The following is a 16,517-nucleotide window of genomic DNA, read 5'->3' as shown; positions in this document are numbered from 1 at the left end:
GTATTGAGGGCCTTGCTACAAAACAGAGATTTGAGCGTGGAGGCTGCAAGGCAATAACATGAAGGCATTTTGGTGCCTAAATTAATGTATGAACTTTTATGAGGCATGAGAATAAGGAACAGTAGAAATGAGGTTTTTTTAGCAGAAGGCTCGAGTGCTTAGTGTGGATATGAAAAAAAAATTAAGTGATTTGTGATGGATGTTCAAGACAATGTGCTTAGACTGCATGGCCAGTAAATAGTGCACAGAAAAGTGAGGTATGGTGTACATGAGGCTAGGAAACTAACAGGAAGTGATCTGACTGCATGAATTGGCACCTTTTTCTAACTTGATAGTCACTGAATTGACTCTACATGATAGGTACTGTAACATACATCTATAATGAAAGATACCTCCTGAAATGTGCAGATGGTTCAACCTGTGAGGTATTCATGGTTCCATGGGCTTGAATGTTGAATGACTTGAGAGTATGAGCCATTTCACTGGGCATGCATGCAGTTGACTGGTTCTCCCTCTATCATGATTTAACTATCATGCTTTATCTTAATGAGAGAGAAATAGGTCAGGATGATGGGAAGGGGTGACAAACAGCCTTTCTGTAACTTCCATACTGATGATTAACCCCTTCTTTACCGGAAATGTGTTTTGATGTACCCCAGTACATCGCTTGTAAACACCCGTGAGACACCAAAACTGCAACCATGGTATGCTGGTACACCCTCTAATGAATGGCAGCTTATGGGTCTCAGGGTAGCCTGGTAAGGCTGTTTCTGAGGACCTCGTGATAGCAACAGCTCTGTTTTGACAACAAAGACTGACAAAGTTCTGATGAATTCTGACATCATAAGGTATGTCATGACTGAGCTGTGGTGGCACCAATGGCTTGCTCACTCATCTGTGATGTAAGCCCTTTTAGACCAATCATTATTTTATTTATAATTTCTACTACAGATATTGTACTATATTTTCCACTGACATACAGCAAAATTTACACCCTTTGGCCTGCCTGAGAGAGCCAGGTACCACGCACTTGACCATGGGAGAGGGTGTACAGGATATTTTTCTCTCATGGTGTCTCTGGCGGATTCCGACAGTGATGAGTTCTTTCCTCACGAGGATACTTATTTAGATGTATCAGATTATGATGGAGCAGTGTCTGATGTGTCAGTAGATGACTATGATCCTGAAAATGATAGCGAGGTTGATGTATTTACCTAATAGTGATATACAGGAAATGAGCTACGCTCATGGGGTCCCGTCTCTGTTTCTCAATAGGTCAAATTTAGCTTTAAACTCGTTTAAGTTTTTAGACTGGACGATCTCTTTGTCCAGGCTATTCCACAGGTCTATACATCTATAAGGAACACTATATTTCTTGATATACTTCAAGCAGCTTGGTTTCTTCAGTTTCATTCTATGTCCTCTTGTTACTCTCTTATCCCATAAAAACAGATCTTCTTTGTCAATTTTATCTACTCCCACCATGGTCCTGAACACTGCAATCACGTCTCCTCTCTTTCTCCTTTCTTCTAAGGAAGGCAAATCCAGCTTTTCCAACCTCTCTCTATACAACAGATCTGGCAGACTGGGGACCATCTTGGTTGCTGTTCTTTGTATTCTCTCAATCTTATTTATATCTTTCTTTTTGTGTGGGGACCACACTACTGCTGCATATTCTAACCTAGGGCGAATCATGGCCACGATCAATTTTTTCATCATCTCCTCATCCATACAATGAAAAGCTACTCTTATATTAGTCAGGAGTTTATACGTCTCTCTAACTGCCTTGTTAATGTGTTTTTCAGGTGACAAACTGTCCTGAACCAACACTCCCAAATCTTTCTCTTCTCTCGCTTTTGTATTTGGTTCATTACCCATCAAATAATTCAATGATGGCCTCTTGGTACTTTACCCATTTCCAATATTTTACATTTCATTCCATTAAATTTCATTTCCCACATCCGGCTACAATCGTGTATCCTATCCAGATCCTCCTGCAGCATATTACAATCCTCCTCATCCTCTACCTTCCTCAAGATCTTTGCATCATCAGCAAACAAACTTGCATAACTGTTCACTCCATCTACCATATTCATTCATTGCCAGACGCCATGTATCCCAGATGGGGTGGCCAAGGGCTTAGAGTTAATTGTTTTACAGGGAGGGGCACTAATCCTCCACCAACCCCACTTGACACGTAGGGATGCCAACAGCATCTGGTGTTCCCAGGCGGTCACCCATCCAAGTACTAACCAGACCCAACGTTGCATAACTTCGCTGATCGGACGAGAAGCGGTGTACTCAACCATATCATTTACATAAATCAGGAACATTAATGGCGCCAACACTGAGCCCTGTGGGACTTGACTTGTTACTTCCCTCCACCCAGACATCCTATCCTTTATTACTGTCCTCATTTGTCTGCCTCTCAAAAAGTCTCTCATCCATTCCAGGAGGTTCCCCTTCAGTCCTCCTATATGCTCTAGTTTCCACATTAGTCTCTTATGATGTAACTTGTCGAAGGCCTTCTCCAAATCTAAATACACACAATCCATCCAACCATCTCTATCCTGTGGCACGTCAATCACTCTTGAGTAAAAACTCAACAAGTTGGAAACACATGACCTTCCACTTCTAAATCCAAACTGACTTTCAGCCAAAATGTTCATTTCTTCCAGATATTTTATCCATCTATCATTCAGAATTCTTTTGCACAATTTCATGACCATGCTGGTTAGGGACACTGGTCTATAATTCAGGGGTTCTTCCCTGTTGCCTCCCTTATAAATTGGTACCACATTTGCCCCCTCCCATTCTTGAGGCACTTTCCCCTCTTCCAGAGAACACACAATTAAACTGTGAATCTTATCCGCCAGTTGTTTTCTGCATTCCTTCAGTACCCAATATGAGATTCCATCTGGTCCTGGGGCTTTCCTCACATCTTGGGTTTCCAGTAATTTATACACTTCCTGTACTTCCACTTTTATATCTTTTATCACTACATTTCTAGTCTCCCTCCCCTTCCACAAACTCATTTTCACTAGTGAAAACTGACTGGAAACGTTTGTTCATTATTTCTGCTTGCATTGCTGCATCTTTATAGACCTCTCCTTCTACTTTCAGTTTGGTGATTCCTTCCTTTTGTTTCAGTTTGCCATTGACAAATCTATAAAACAGTTTGGGTTCATCCTTACATTTGTCTATTATACCTTTTTCAAAATTCCTTTCTTCCTCTCTACGTATTCTTGTGTAATCGTTTCTAGTTCTTTTATATTCTTCCTCTGTTCCGTTGTTGCCTCTCTTTCTCCAATTGTTCCATGCCGTGTCTCTCTCTTTTTTTGCTATCATACACCTTCTATTAAACCACTCCTTTTTTCTGTTTTCTTTCTCCCTTACTCTTGGCACAAATTTTTCCACTCCCGAATTATGGAAGGCTAGAATAATATCCCACTTCCTCTGTATCTCTCGTTTCTCTGAATTTCCTCCAATCTGCATTTTCGAAAAATTTTCTCAATCCGTACAATTTGCTTTCCCAAAGTTGTATCATCCCTGCCTATAGAGCTCGTCTCTTGGCTCCACGTTCCCTGTTATCATCTGGAACTCAATGACCACATGATCACTTTTTCCAATAGGACACAGATACTCCAAGGATTCTATTACATCCGGTTCTTTGGTAAACAGTAAGTCTAGAGTTGCTGGTGTGTCCTCCCCTCGGAAGCGTGTCTCTTTTTTGACCCACTGCGTCATCACATTGTTCATTGTTATATTTAATAATGTAGTGCCCCACAAATCTTTGCTGCCTCCTGAGTCCCATTCCTCCCAGTTCACCTCTTTACAATTGAAGTCACTCATTAAAATTATATTGTTATTTTTCTCAATCATTTTCTGTACATAGCTAGCCATGTCTGACAAGACATCCTGGTATTCATCATCACTCCATGCTCTTGTCTTAGGGGGAACATAAACTACTTCCATATCTCTCTTGCTATTCTCTCCAGTTTCTAATTTCATATTTATCACTTCGGCCCTGCCTTCTCCCATTTCCACAATATCTACATTTATGTTGTTCTTCACTGCTATCATCACCCCTCCTCCTGTTTTTTCTTTTCTGTCTCTTCTCCACAGTTTGAGGAGGAGGAGGAAATTAGTAGCAAGCTTAGTGACGCCACATTCTCGGAAACAAGTGGGTCAAGGTCGCCATCACCGTCACGTGTGTCCACACACTTCAAGCCCAGCTTACAAGGTAAATAAATAAGCCATCCATCTGTGCATGATATTGTTTTTTTTTTAAAGCCAGTTTGTACAGTAGTTACCTGGGTAACAGTACTGTAGCATAAGATATGTAAACTTTTATAATGATTTACAGTATTTTACATACTGTATATATTTTTTTGCATTACCAACATCATGCTGGGTTTATGTGATCATCAGTATACAAACAAATCACATAGAGTGAATAGTTTGGATGTGGCAAAAAAAATACACTATCCCTCATACTACGGGAGGAGGAGCTGTCAGTTCGGTATGGGGGGGTAAACATAGTGTTTACACTGGGAGGAGGGGTCAGTAAAAAAGGGGTTAAAAGAATTAATTGACTTCCTAATGGATACCATCATCAATCTTTCACATCAAATTTAGAATACAATAATGCAATTATTAGAACTCTCTCTTCACATCCTTCTCTGTGCACATGGAGAAAGGATGGTTGTTTGACTACAACATAATATACTGTTGTAACAGTTCCTATCTCCATAGTCAAAAATGAAAATAACTAGATTATTCAAAGGGACAGAACAAAAAGCATTAACTATTCCACTAGTTTGGAAATCTAAGGCTCCAATTCCCACAGACAAAGCTAAGGACATTAGGAAGCTAGCTAGATCAGGAGTTTCCCATCCATCCATTTGTTTGTTTTTGCTCTACAGGCCACAATTACTGATCATTATGACAGTTAAGATGTAAATGAAACCTTCCCTGTTGATGGTGCACCCTCATATTAATGGCTATGCTCAGGTTGACTTAAGAAAATATAAATAAATAAATAAATAGAGGCCATAGAGCAAAGCTACTTTATTTACTGGAGTATAGGTATAAAATTTGTGTCAAAGGAAAGGGTATTCAAAATGCAGTAATTTGTGGCTCCAGCACACACATGTTACAAGCCACTGCAACTTGACAAACTGCAAAAAAAATTAAATATGCACCTATGCTGCTAACACAATAGGCAGTGTGTAATATTTATTATAAGTGCAAGCCATAATTATTTACATGTCCAATAAAACTCTTGATTCTAGGTGACTAGGCTTTAATAACCAGACTGTTACTTATTGACAGAGTTAGAGAAAGAACAGAGGAATCAGTTGGAGAAGAACAGGCAAGCTTTAGGAAGGGAAGAGGTTGTGTAAATCAGATATTCATTCTTAGATCTTTAGTGGAAAGTTTCTAGAGAAGGGAAAGAAGTTGTATGTGGCTTTCATGGATTTGGAGAAAGCATATGACAGGGTGGACAGACAAGGATTGTGGAAAGTATTAAGAATATATGGGGTAGATGGGAAATCGTTGAATGCTGTGAAGAGTATGTATGATGGTGATAAGGCTGCAGTGCGTGTGGATGGTGAACTGAGTGAATTTTTCTCTTTGAAGGTTGGGTTGAAACAGGGGTGTGTCATGTCTCCATGGTTGTTCAATCTGTACATGGATGGGTCGTTCACCTATGCTATGCACCTAAATGAACACTCGTGGCACAGTTCACATACATTCTACATACAGTATAAGTTATCACTAAATGACAGACCAAGGTACAGTACCTGTTCAATGACATCCATCGTTCCTTGGCATCGTTACCTTTCCCAGCACACCTGCCACTAAAGTATCGTTCACCTACGCTATGCAACTAAATGAACACTCACGGCGAAGTTCATGTATATTTTACATAAAGGATAAGTTATCACTAAATGACAGACCAAGGTACAGTACCTGTTCAATGACATCTATCATTCCTTGGCATCGTTACCTTTCCCAGCACACCTGCCATTAAAGTATTGTTCACCTACGCTACGCACCTAAACGAACACTCGCGGCACAGTTCATGTATATTTTACATAAAGTATAAGTTATCAGGATAAAAAGAAGCGTTGTGGTGTGGATGTGGATGTGATACGAAGCGTTATGAGGAACACACTGAGGTGGTTTGGCCATGTGGAGAGGATGGAGGGTGAAAGACTGACGAAGAGAGTGTATGTGAGTGAGGTGGAGGGGGGAAGAGGGAAGGGGAGGCAAAGGATGAGATGGAGGGATGGGGTGGAGAGGTATATGAGAAAGGGGGGTATGAGTTGGAACCAGGGGAGTGAAATGGCGGGGGACAGGGCAACTTGGAAGCAATTTGTTTGTGGCCACCCCAAACGGGATTGAGGCGTCTGGCAATAGACAGATAGATAGATAAGTTATCACAAAAAGTCAGACCAGGGTACAGTACCTGTTCAACGATGTCCGTCGTTCCTTGGCATCGTTACCTTTCCCAGTACACCTGATGCTAAAGTATCGCTCACCTACGCTGCGCACCTAAACGAACACTCGTGGCACAGTTCACGTATATTTTACATAAAGTATAAGTTATCACTAAATGTCAGACCAAGGTACAGTACCTGTTAAATGATTCCGTCATTCCAAGGCATCCCTATCTCCTGAGGACACCTGCCACTAAGGTATTGCTAACCTACTCACCATAACTTATGCCGTCACGAGGATACGTGGCACCTTTCACTTATACTTCACACTATATCATACACAAATACATGACTACCACCATGATTCCACCCCAACCTCCACAATTATTCCCTTCCTTACTACGGTTCAATGTGACTGTGATGCAGCATCCTTCACCGGGAGAGTACGATGCAATCCTATTGTACTGGCACACACCACACTCCTTCACGAACACTTGCAGCATGTTTGAGGTATATTTCACACAATTCCATATGCATTTTCACTATCAGAATCACAATAATTCCATCCCTAAACACCTCTAATTATCCCGTCCTGACTATAAAACGTAAGTGATGCCTGCCCCATTCCACATTATGGTTTATGGCGTCCAAAACGCTAACTAGTTCCATAATTTCACCAAGTCAGCCACAATATCTTTCACACAAAATATAGTTTAGGCACTGGCTTCATTATATATGTATTTGTACTCAAGCCATTGGCCCTAGGGGAGGGTGAGAGGCGAAACCCCACTACAGTGAACATGCGTATTGCCTCTAAGCCTAACGAATGATAACGGGAACAATTCTTTTTTATGACACATATCTATGTTCCATCGACAATATCACATACAAATATGCTCACAAATAATGGATTATCACACTGGATCCATAGGGGCTTCGGTTTGGGCGGGAGGGGGCAAATTAGAAGGAGTTTAAAGGGATAGGACACGCGACGCAGCCCTACCACCTGGCTGCTTGGAAGAGCCTGAGGTTTATCGCTATGTGCTGGGCCCCATGAAGTGGCTCAGTGTTGCCAATGCCTTACCATGGGAAAGCGACGCGGTCGCTAAAACACATCAAAATTTGACGCAAATCACCCAGAAACTTAAATTTTGGCGAATTTTTTTGTGCTTAGGCACGCGATTCGTGTGACTGTGCTTCTTTGTAACAAACCACATGGAACGCAAATTGCGTAACTATGCCTGAGAAGGTTAATACTGCTAAAACAGATAAGTATCACATAATGCAAATTAAGGAGGGAGGAAAAGAGAGATAAATACAAAAGATATATGTACAGTACATGCTTGTCGTAAAAGGTGACTAAAAGGGTTGGCGGAGGGTTAGTGCCCCTCCCCGGAAAACAACTAACTAAAAAAACAAACAATAAGCCTCGGACAAGGACTGACCAAACGATGACGACCCAGGACCAGACAAAGGACATGGTTATCGGAACGTGGAATGTAAGGGGAGCGAATGATGAGGTGAAAGAGAGCGAGATTGTCCAGGTGCTTGAGGGTGCGAAAGTGGATGTATGTGGAATAACTGAAACAAAATGGAGAAGAGAAAGTGTGAGAGAATGGAAGTATGGATGGGGTATATGTGCAGGAGTAGGTGAGAATGAGAGGGCAAAGGAAGGAGTATGTATAGTTGTGAGTAAAAGATGGAAGAGGAGCATAAGACAGTATGGATCAGTTGGGTCAAGGATTGTGTAGGTAAAGTTGAAAGTTGGAATACAAATGTGGGCGATTGTGTGTGTGTATGCGCCAACGCAAGATTGTGCTAGAAGAGTGAGAGAAGAGTTCTGGACAAATGTAGAAGTGTGCATGGAAAAGTTTGGAAGGAATGAGAGAGCGTTTTTGATTGGTGATATGAATGGTAAAGTTGGGAATGTGAAGGTGGATGGAATAGTTGGTGAGTGGGGTATGCCTGCTGAGATAGATGAGAATGGGAGTGCGTTAGTGGACATTTGTGCTGGGAGGGGGTTGGTGATAGCCAATACCCTCTTCAGGCATAAAATGATCCACAGGTATACATGGTGAGTGATGAGAAGGGTGGGTGGTGAACTGAATGAAAGGAAGGCAATGATTGATTATATGTGTGTGGATGAAAGGATGCAAAGATGTGTAATGGATGCAAGAGTTTATAGAGGTTGGGGGAGTGGACTTTCTGACCACTACTTGGTGGTGGCCAGAATTAGAATTCAAGTAAGATGGAGGAATAGAAGAAGGGAAAGACAAGAGGAAGGAGTAGTTGCAAGGAGAGTGGGAAAGTTGCAAGAGGATGAGAAAAAGGCAGAGTATAAGAGAGAAGTGGAGGAACGATTGGGCAAATATGAATTGGAGCAGATGGGAGACGTGGAAGGTGTGTGTAAGATATTTACAGAAGAAATATGTGCAGCATGTGATGTGGTGTGTGGAAGGAAGAGAAGACGGAGGGGGGTGCAAGGAACAATGTGGTGGACTGAAGAGGTGAAACAGGCTGTGGCACAAAAGAAGAAAGCATACAATGAATGGATGAGAAATAGGGGCGTGGAAGAAGTTGAGAGGCGGAAGAGAGAGTTATATGTAGAAAGAAAGAGAGAGGTGAAAAGATTAGTAAGAGAGAGTAAGAAGACAGTGGATGAAGAATTTGGAAGGAATTTGAGTGTAAAGTGGAGGGACTGTAAGAAAATGTTCTGGAAAGAGGTGAAAAGAGTCAGACAGGGTGGAAGTGAAGTTAGCACGGGAGTGAAAGATAAAAATGGTAGATTACTGGTGGAGAAGGGAGAAAAAGTGAGCAGATGGAGAGAACACTTTAAGGAATTGTTGAATGTAGAGGATGGAAGTAATGCGAGTATAAGTGGCTGGAGAATGGCTGGGAGAAGGAGGGAGGTGAGAAGAGAGGAAGAAATCAGTAGGATAGAAGTTGTGGAAGCAATGAAGAAAGTTAAATCGGGGAAAGCCCCAGGAATTGATGGAGTGTGTGGTGAAATGCTGAAGCATGGGGGAGAGATAGTAATAGAATGGATGTGGAAGATGTGCAGATTGACCTGGGAGGAACGTAGAGTCCCGGAGGATTGGAAGTCAGGTATAATTATTCCCTTGTACAAAGGAAAAGGGGAAAAAGAAGTGTGTGGTAATCATAGGGGCATTTGTCTTCTCAGTATAATAGGAAAAGTGTATGGTAGGATTATTATTGACAGAGTTAGAGAAAGAACAGAGAAATTAGCTGGAGAAGAACAGGGAGGCTTTAGGAAGGGAAGAGGTTGTGTAGATCAGATATTCATTCTTAGATCTTTAGTGGAAAAGTTTCTAGAGAAGAGAAAGAAGTTGTATGCGGCTTTCATGGATTTGGAGAAAGCATATGACAGGGTGGATAGACGAGGATTGTGGAAAGTGTTAAGAATATATGGAGTAGATGGGAAGTTGTTGAATGCTGTGAAGAGTATGTACGATGGTGCGAAGGCTGCAGTGCGTGTGGATGGTGAACTAAGTGAATTTTTCTCTTTGAAAATTGGGTTGAAACAGGGATGTGTCATGTCTCCATGGTTGTTCAATCTGTATATGGATGAGGTAATAAAAGAGGTACAAGGTAGGGTAGTGGATGTTGGAGTGGCCCTGGTGAGAGAGGATAGTGTTTGGAAACTCCTTGTACTGTTGTTTGCAGATGATACTGTGTTGTTGAGTGAAGACGAAGGGGAGCTGCAAGGCTTGGTGGATGAGTTTGGGAGAGTGTGTAAGAAACGGAATCTAAAGGTGAATGTAGGGAAGGGTAAAGTGATGGTCTTTGAGAGAGGTGAAGTCAGTGAATGTACAGCGAGGATGGATGGTGAGGAATTGGAAAATGTGAGTACGTTTAAGTACTTGAGTAGTGTGATGAGTAAGGATGGAGGTTTGGAGGGTGAAGTGCTTGAAAGGGTACAGCAGGGAAGAAAGGTTGCTGGTTCTTTGAAAGCAGTGATAAGAAACAGGGAAGTGAGCATGGAAGTGAAAAAGTTACTACATGACAGTACTGTGATACCAACTCTAACGTACGGAAGTGAAGTTTGGACGTTGTTGGAAGGACACAAGTCAAGAGTGAGAGCAGTGAAAATGAGTTATTTAAGAGGAGCCTGTGGAGTCACATGGAGAGACAGGCTGATGAATAAGGATATAAAGAAGCGTTGTGGTGTGGATGTGGATGTGATACGAAGCGTTATGAGGAACACACTGAGGTAGTTTGGCCATGTGGAGAGGATGGAGGGTGAAAGACTGACGAAGAGAGTGTGTGTGAGTGAGGTGGAGGGGGGAAGAGGGAGGGGGAGGCCGAGGATGAGATGGAGGGATGGGGTGGAGAGGTATATGAGAGAGGGGGGTGTGAGTTGGGAGCAGGGCAGTGAAATTGCTGGGGACAGGGCGACTTGGAGGCGATTTGTTTGTGGCCACCCCAAACAGGATTGAGGCGTCTGGCAATAGATAGATAGATAGATAGACATGCAAAAAATAAAAATATTACAACCGAGCAAACTAACGGAGAGGATTAACATGCTTAAACATAAAGTTATGTGTAACATACTTAATAGTACCATACTGGGAGAACTGGTGAGCTTAATCACTATAAGAAAGGGAGCAGAGAAAAGAAACTCCAGCCCAACTGACTGAAAGTATTTTACGAAGAAAAAAATCTAAATGGGATAACAATCATATGAAATTAGTATTAAAATACTAGTGTACCATATTTTAAATATATGTTTGGCCCACAGATTAATCTGTCGAAATAAAAATGTACGGCAGCAGCATAAGTTATTAAGTAATATATGTAAAAGCTGAGGTAAAAATAAATCTACTCACCCTCCCTTTGCAATTTTTGGTAACTGCTGAATGTTTTCCTTCACCTCCTCAATATCAGGTTTTTCAAAATCCTTCAAAGCCTGAAGATTACATGCAGCACAGGTTACATGTATTGAGTCTGACACTACTGACTGTGAGGTATGGGTACACTGTGAAGCAGCCAAGGAGGGGGCACGCTGACTGAAGGATACACGTGACCCTTCAGACAAATGACGCCGGTGTTCTGGCCGTATGACTAGTGAGGATGTTCTGGGATTGGCCGGAGGTTCTCCTCCACCTGGTACCTGAGAGACTAATGATGAGTGTCTGGCATGGAACTGACATGATGACCAGGTCTTTGGGTATTGGGCCTCACTGCCAGATCTCTGTCTTGATGCCTGTGATACATCAGACTCAAAGTCAGTCATAGCAGTCTGTGCATCTTCCGACAACTGTCTGTAGTACTTTGGAGTGGTGGAATCTGGAGGAGGCTCAGATGCACGGGACATGAGGGATTCATCATTGGTATTTAGCAGAAATGAACTCTCCTGTTCTTGCCATGTTAATGACCCTTCTTTGAGAGTAGTTGGCAAGGAACTATCTCTAGTACTGGATAAAAGTGAAGCATCTTTCACATTTAATGTTAAAGAACTATCCTTGGTATTGGATGTCAGTGATATTTCTTTCAAGTCCTTTGAAGTAAGAGAGCTATCCTTGGTATCTTTTGATGTTAAAGATTCCTCTCTAGTGTCTTTAGATAGCAGTGAGGTGTCCTTGGTGTAGGATAGGGTTGATCCATCACCATCCCCTGAATGTGACCCATCCTCCTTCAAGGTCTTTCCAGATGGCTGGGTAGTTGAATGTGTATGGCTAGGTGGTGGTGAAGACTGACCAGATGATGATGGGGAGGGTGAAGTATGGGCAGTGGCGGTGGGGGTCATATCAGAGGTCTCTTTCCACAACCCTAGGCTCTTCAACATGAACCTGAAATACAGCAGTAAGGTTAACATAATGACAATATTGTTTTGTGACACACAAAATTTCATTTATATCTCCCAGGAACTGGATATGTTTACTGACAGTAAGAAATCAAATGACCCTGGTACAATGGAAGTTGCATAATTCAGAGAAGAGTGTGATAAGATGGAATTTTCCTGATCTTTTACCAAAAGCGCATCATATAAGCATGCAAAGTTAGGGTATGAAAAGTTACCAGCATGATCTGTGATGCAACATGGATCTGTTGCTTGTATCTGCTAATATCTGCTGAGGTGGAAGGCTGTTGCAATTATAGGTAAAGTAACTTTTTTTTTTTTATGCAAGGAAGAAGGAACCAAAGGCCATGAGCCCACAATAACAGTTCCCTCCAAGAGAAAAACAAAATACAAGAGAGAGCCAAATTCAAGATCCACTCATTTCGAGATGCCTGGACACACTGCGTTTGAAAGACTGAGATCATAGGCAGCAGGAAATACAGACAGAGGGAGACAGTTCCAGAGTTGACCCATTGTATAAATGAAGGACTGGGAGTAATGGTTAACTCATGCATTAGAGAGTTGGACAGAAAAGGGATGAGAGTTTGCTGCTAGACGGGTGCTATGTGCCCATTGTAGAGGTGGAGGAATGCATGCAGACAGTTCAGAGGAGCAGTGACCACTAAAGTAGCAGCAGAAAAGAGATAAAGATGCAACAGTGTGGCGAACTGACAGAGGTTGAAGGGAGTCAGCAAGAGGAGGAGAGTTAATGAGACTAAAAGCCTTTGACTCCACCCTATTGAGAGGAGCTGTATGTGGGGAGCCTCCCCACACATGAGAGTTGTACTCCACACAGGGGCGGATAAAACCCCTATATAGAGTCAACAATTGTGGGGGGGTAAAGAAAGAACTGAGTCGGCTTAGCACACCCAATCTCTTGGAAGCAGATTTTACAAGAGATGTAATATGATCTTTCCAAGATAAGTCCCGAGTAAATGAAACCCCAAGCATGTTCAAGGATGATGCTGGATTAAGGCGAATATCATTAAACTATAGTGGGTATACCAGTGGAAGATTTAGACAGGTTGATAGGTGTAAGAACTGAGTCTTAGATGCATTAAAGACAACAAGATTATTTTTACCCCAGTCAGAGATACGAGCCAAGTCAGACATTAGGTGTGCCATAGCCTCATCCCTTGTTTGTTGAAGTAACTGCTGAGATGGGCGTTGCGGGAACCGAATGGAAAGGTGAGGGGTGGAGTCATCAACGTATGAGTGGATAGGGTTAGATGTACAGCTTAGATCATTGATGAATAAAAGGAAGAGAGTTGGTGATAGGACAGAGCCCTGAGGAACACCACTGTTGACAGATCTAGGAGAAGAACGATGGCCATCTACAACAGCGACTATAGAACGACCAGAAAGGAAGCTAGCAATGAAGGCACAGATAGAAGGATAGAAACTGGTAAAGTAACATGCTAAGGTTGTTCAAATTTTTCAGAGTGTGACTGTAATGTTGTGTACATAACAATAAGGGTGTTGTTGTGTGATGATACAAGCAACAATCCCCTCATATGTAGAACTGACTTTACAGTGTTTCTGTGCATTCACTGATGATGCTGTATGCTTTTTTGTTCTAGGTGTAAGTGTTCCATGAGTACTGTTTCTGTGCATTAAATGGTGACACTGTATGCCTTGCTGTTCTGCAAGTGTTTAGATGTGTATCTGGTAAGCAAGGTTCCCATGCAGGGCTAGCAAAGTTTGTTACTGATCCTATGTTCTGCCTTCTTGCCTGAGACAATGTTGGTAGCCACTGAGTGTATGTGGTTGACAGTGCAAGAATGGTCATGAACAATAGTATGACATACCACAATCCATTCCCAGCTCACTCCACAGATATATCTTCCAGCTAAAAAAAAATAATGCTAAAGCACGCACGAACAAGCATTTTCTAAGAACTGGTTTCAGTTACTTTTTTCTTATATGTCATACTTACTATCCAACAACTAAAAATCCATACGCTGCTTTTACTAGATAACCTGAGCTTATTGTCATATCATTTATAAAGGCTCCAACATGTTTGCATGCTTTGGCCTTTGAAACCTAATGCCAGCTCTCCATGCTGCTTGATCTCTGTCACCCTCCCTATTCAGTCCCTTATCCCTGAGGTCAGACTCTATGACCTCGTCCCAGGTCCTTTTCGGTCTGCCTCTTGCAACCCTACCCCCAGCATTCGCACTTTCACTTCCTGCACCCTATTGTCATCCTCCATCCTCTCCACATGCCCAAACCATCCCAATCTACCCCCTCTCATCACAACACCAATAACTTTAGTCCCATCCCTCCTCTCTTCAGTTTTAAACCTAAACCCCCAGGCCTCGCATTCAAGGACACACTACAGTACACACTTATCCAATCACTGTCAATTCTGTATATCTCAGCATATGAATATCCTCTTCCTTTACTACCTAGGCCTCACTACCATGCTGAATTAACAGTCTAAACACATGCCACATGCAAAGATCCCTTAGCATGGAGGGAGAGCTCTCTTGATGTCAGAAGAGACAACAGCTCCCTGAACTTCCTCCAACCACTCCTTACCCTAAGTCACAGAGCTAGCTCCAGCTCCACCTCCTGCATCTAACATGTCCCCCAAATAACATAACTCTTTCTTACACTCAAGAGACTCACCAGCATGATCAATTCTTTCGTGCCTGACTATCTCTACATGCTCTTCCCGACACATCGCATACACAAAATCAGCATTATCTCGCACTCTAGCTATAATAACGCTATATTTCTTACGCACCAACTTATCCCAAATATCATCACATGCAGCAGTTCTCTAACCATGCATAAAGCATATAAATACAGGTATAAACTTTCAGAATCAGATTTTTTAGTGGTAGGTGGTGGCGACCATCATCCACTCGCTTGATGTAGTGCTGCCTACTTCTTCCTCAGCCTTTACTCTTTTTGTGTGCCTGCACCCCTCTCTTCCTATTTCTCCCATCTTTCCTGTCGCTTCTTACTGCTTTTCTTTCCTTTACAGGTGGCTTTACATTGAGTGACAAGCCAAATGGTTTCTTGTAAGCCAAGAAACCATTTACAACGCTGGGTGGTAACCATATAACCAAACCACAAGTGCTCCCTACGTGTCAACAAGTAGGTTGGTGGAGGGTTAGTGCCCCCTGCCTATAAAACAAATAACTCAAAGTCAAATGGCCACCCCTTACGGGATTTTGGCGTATGGCAATAGATAGAGACAGACACATATTTTAATACTAATATACTATGCAGTCAATCTTCGAGTAATACAAACAACATGGACTGGACAAGGACCGTGGTACTCAAACCCACGACACTCAAACAACATGTTTGCATGAATAACAGTACAGTGTAGTCTGGCCACTTTCCAAAACCCTCACTTTTACCCCTTCTTAGCACATAAATTACCCCCTACTTATAGTCGCCATCAAGTAAAACACTGAGATATAATTGAACTGTCATTATGAACATGAATGGTATTAAAATAGCATTACAAAAAACAAAAGGGTAAATACAAATGACAGTGAGGCAGCAATTCAAGCTGTTTTCTTATCAACCTACACTCTCAAGGAAAATAATTTTAGTACTGGATACATCTCAGGTGATTACCATTTGATTTTCAATAAAAAAATATTGGAGAACAAATGAAATACTGTATACATGACCTACTTAGCGATATTACAGGAAACCGCCTGAACGCCCCCAATAGCATGGTTATTGCCATTCTCACCAACTGGACATGATGTCAACACACCAAACAAATTCAAATGTATACACTTTAACACCATAAATAGCAGTGGAAATCTAACTGTAACACTGAAAACTAACCAGGGGGCTTCGTTCCCCGTACCCCTCAATGATTGTAACCAACCTCACGGCGTGCAAACTAAAATGTGCACTAGGTGAAACTTGTGCCAAAACAGTATTGTGTGTTAAGAGCATCCATTAATCATGGTGCATTAGGCAATCGTCATACGACCATGCATAAAGCAAATCATTATATACATCACAAAGGAGATACTGTACCCACTAAAATATGATACAGGCTGGTGAAATAGTACTGGTGATTAAATCAGAATGCTTCACATTTGGTAAAATCTAAGATACACACAGTATGCAAAACAATAATGGAACCCCCTACGAGGTGTGATTGATAAGTTTGTGGCCTAAGGTACAAAGATTTAGTTTTAGACAACTTAATAGTCATTTTTCAACACAGTCCT

The 16,517-nt window shown here is 41.9% G+C and overlaps 1 protein-coding gene across 1 annotated transcript in view; it reads right to left on the bottom strand.

The window, feature by feature from the left end:
• Piezo (piezo type mechanosensitive ion channel component) overlaps window positions 1–16,517 on the bottom strand; it is a 1,050,432-nt gene that overhangs the window by 164,678 nt on the left and 869,237 nt on the right. The window contains exon 40 of the mRNA XM_080275143.1: window positions 11,294–12,256. Within this exon, the coding sequence (XP_080131269.1) occupies window positions 11,294–12,256 (963 nt within the window). The remainder of the gene's footprint in view (window positions 1–11,293; window positions 12,257–16,517) is intronic.

This window comes from Coenobita brevimanus, chromosome 60 (assembly GCF_032717465.1).
Source record: "Coenobita brevimanus isolate Jiangsu-jjx chromosome 60, ASM3271746v2, whole genome shotgun sequence".
Lineage (NCBI taxonomy): Eukaryota > Metazoa > Arthropoda > Malacostraca > Decapoda > Coenobitidae > Coenobita > Coenobita brevimanus.
The sequence above is the reverse complement of the archived record's forward strand: the minus strand, read 5'-3'. Positions and strand labels throughout refer to the sequence as shown.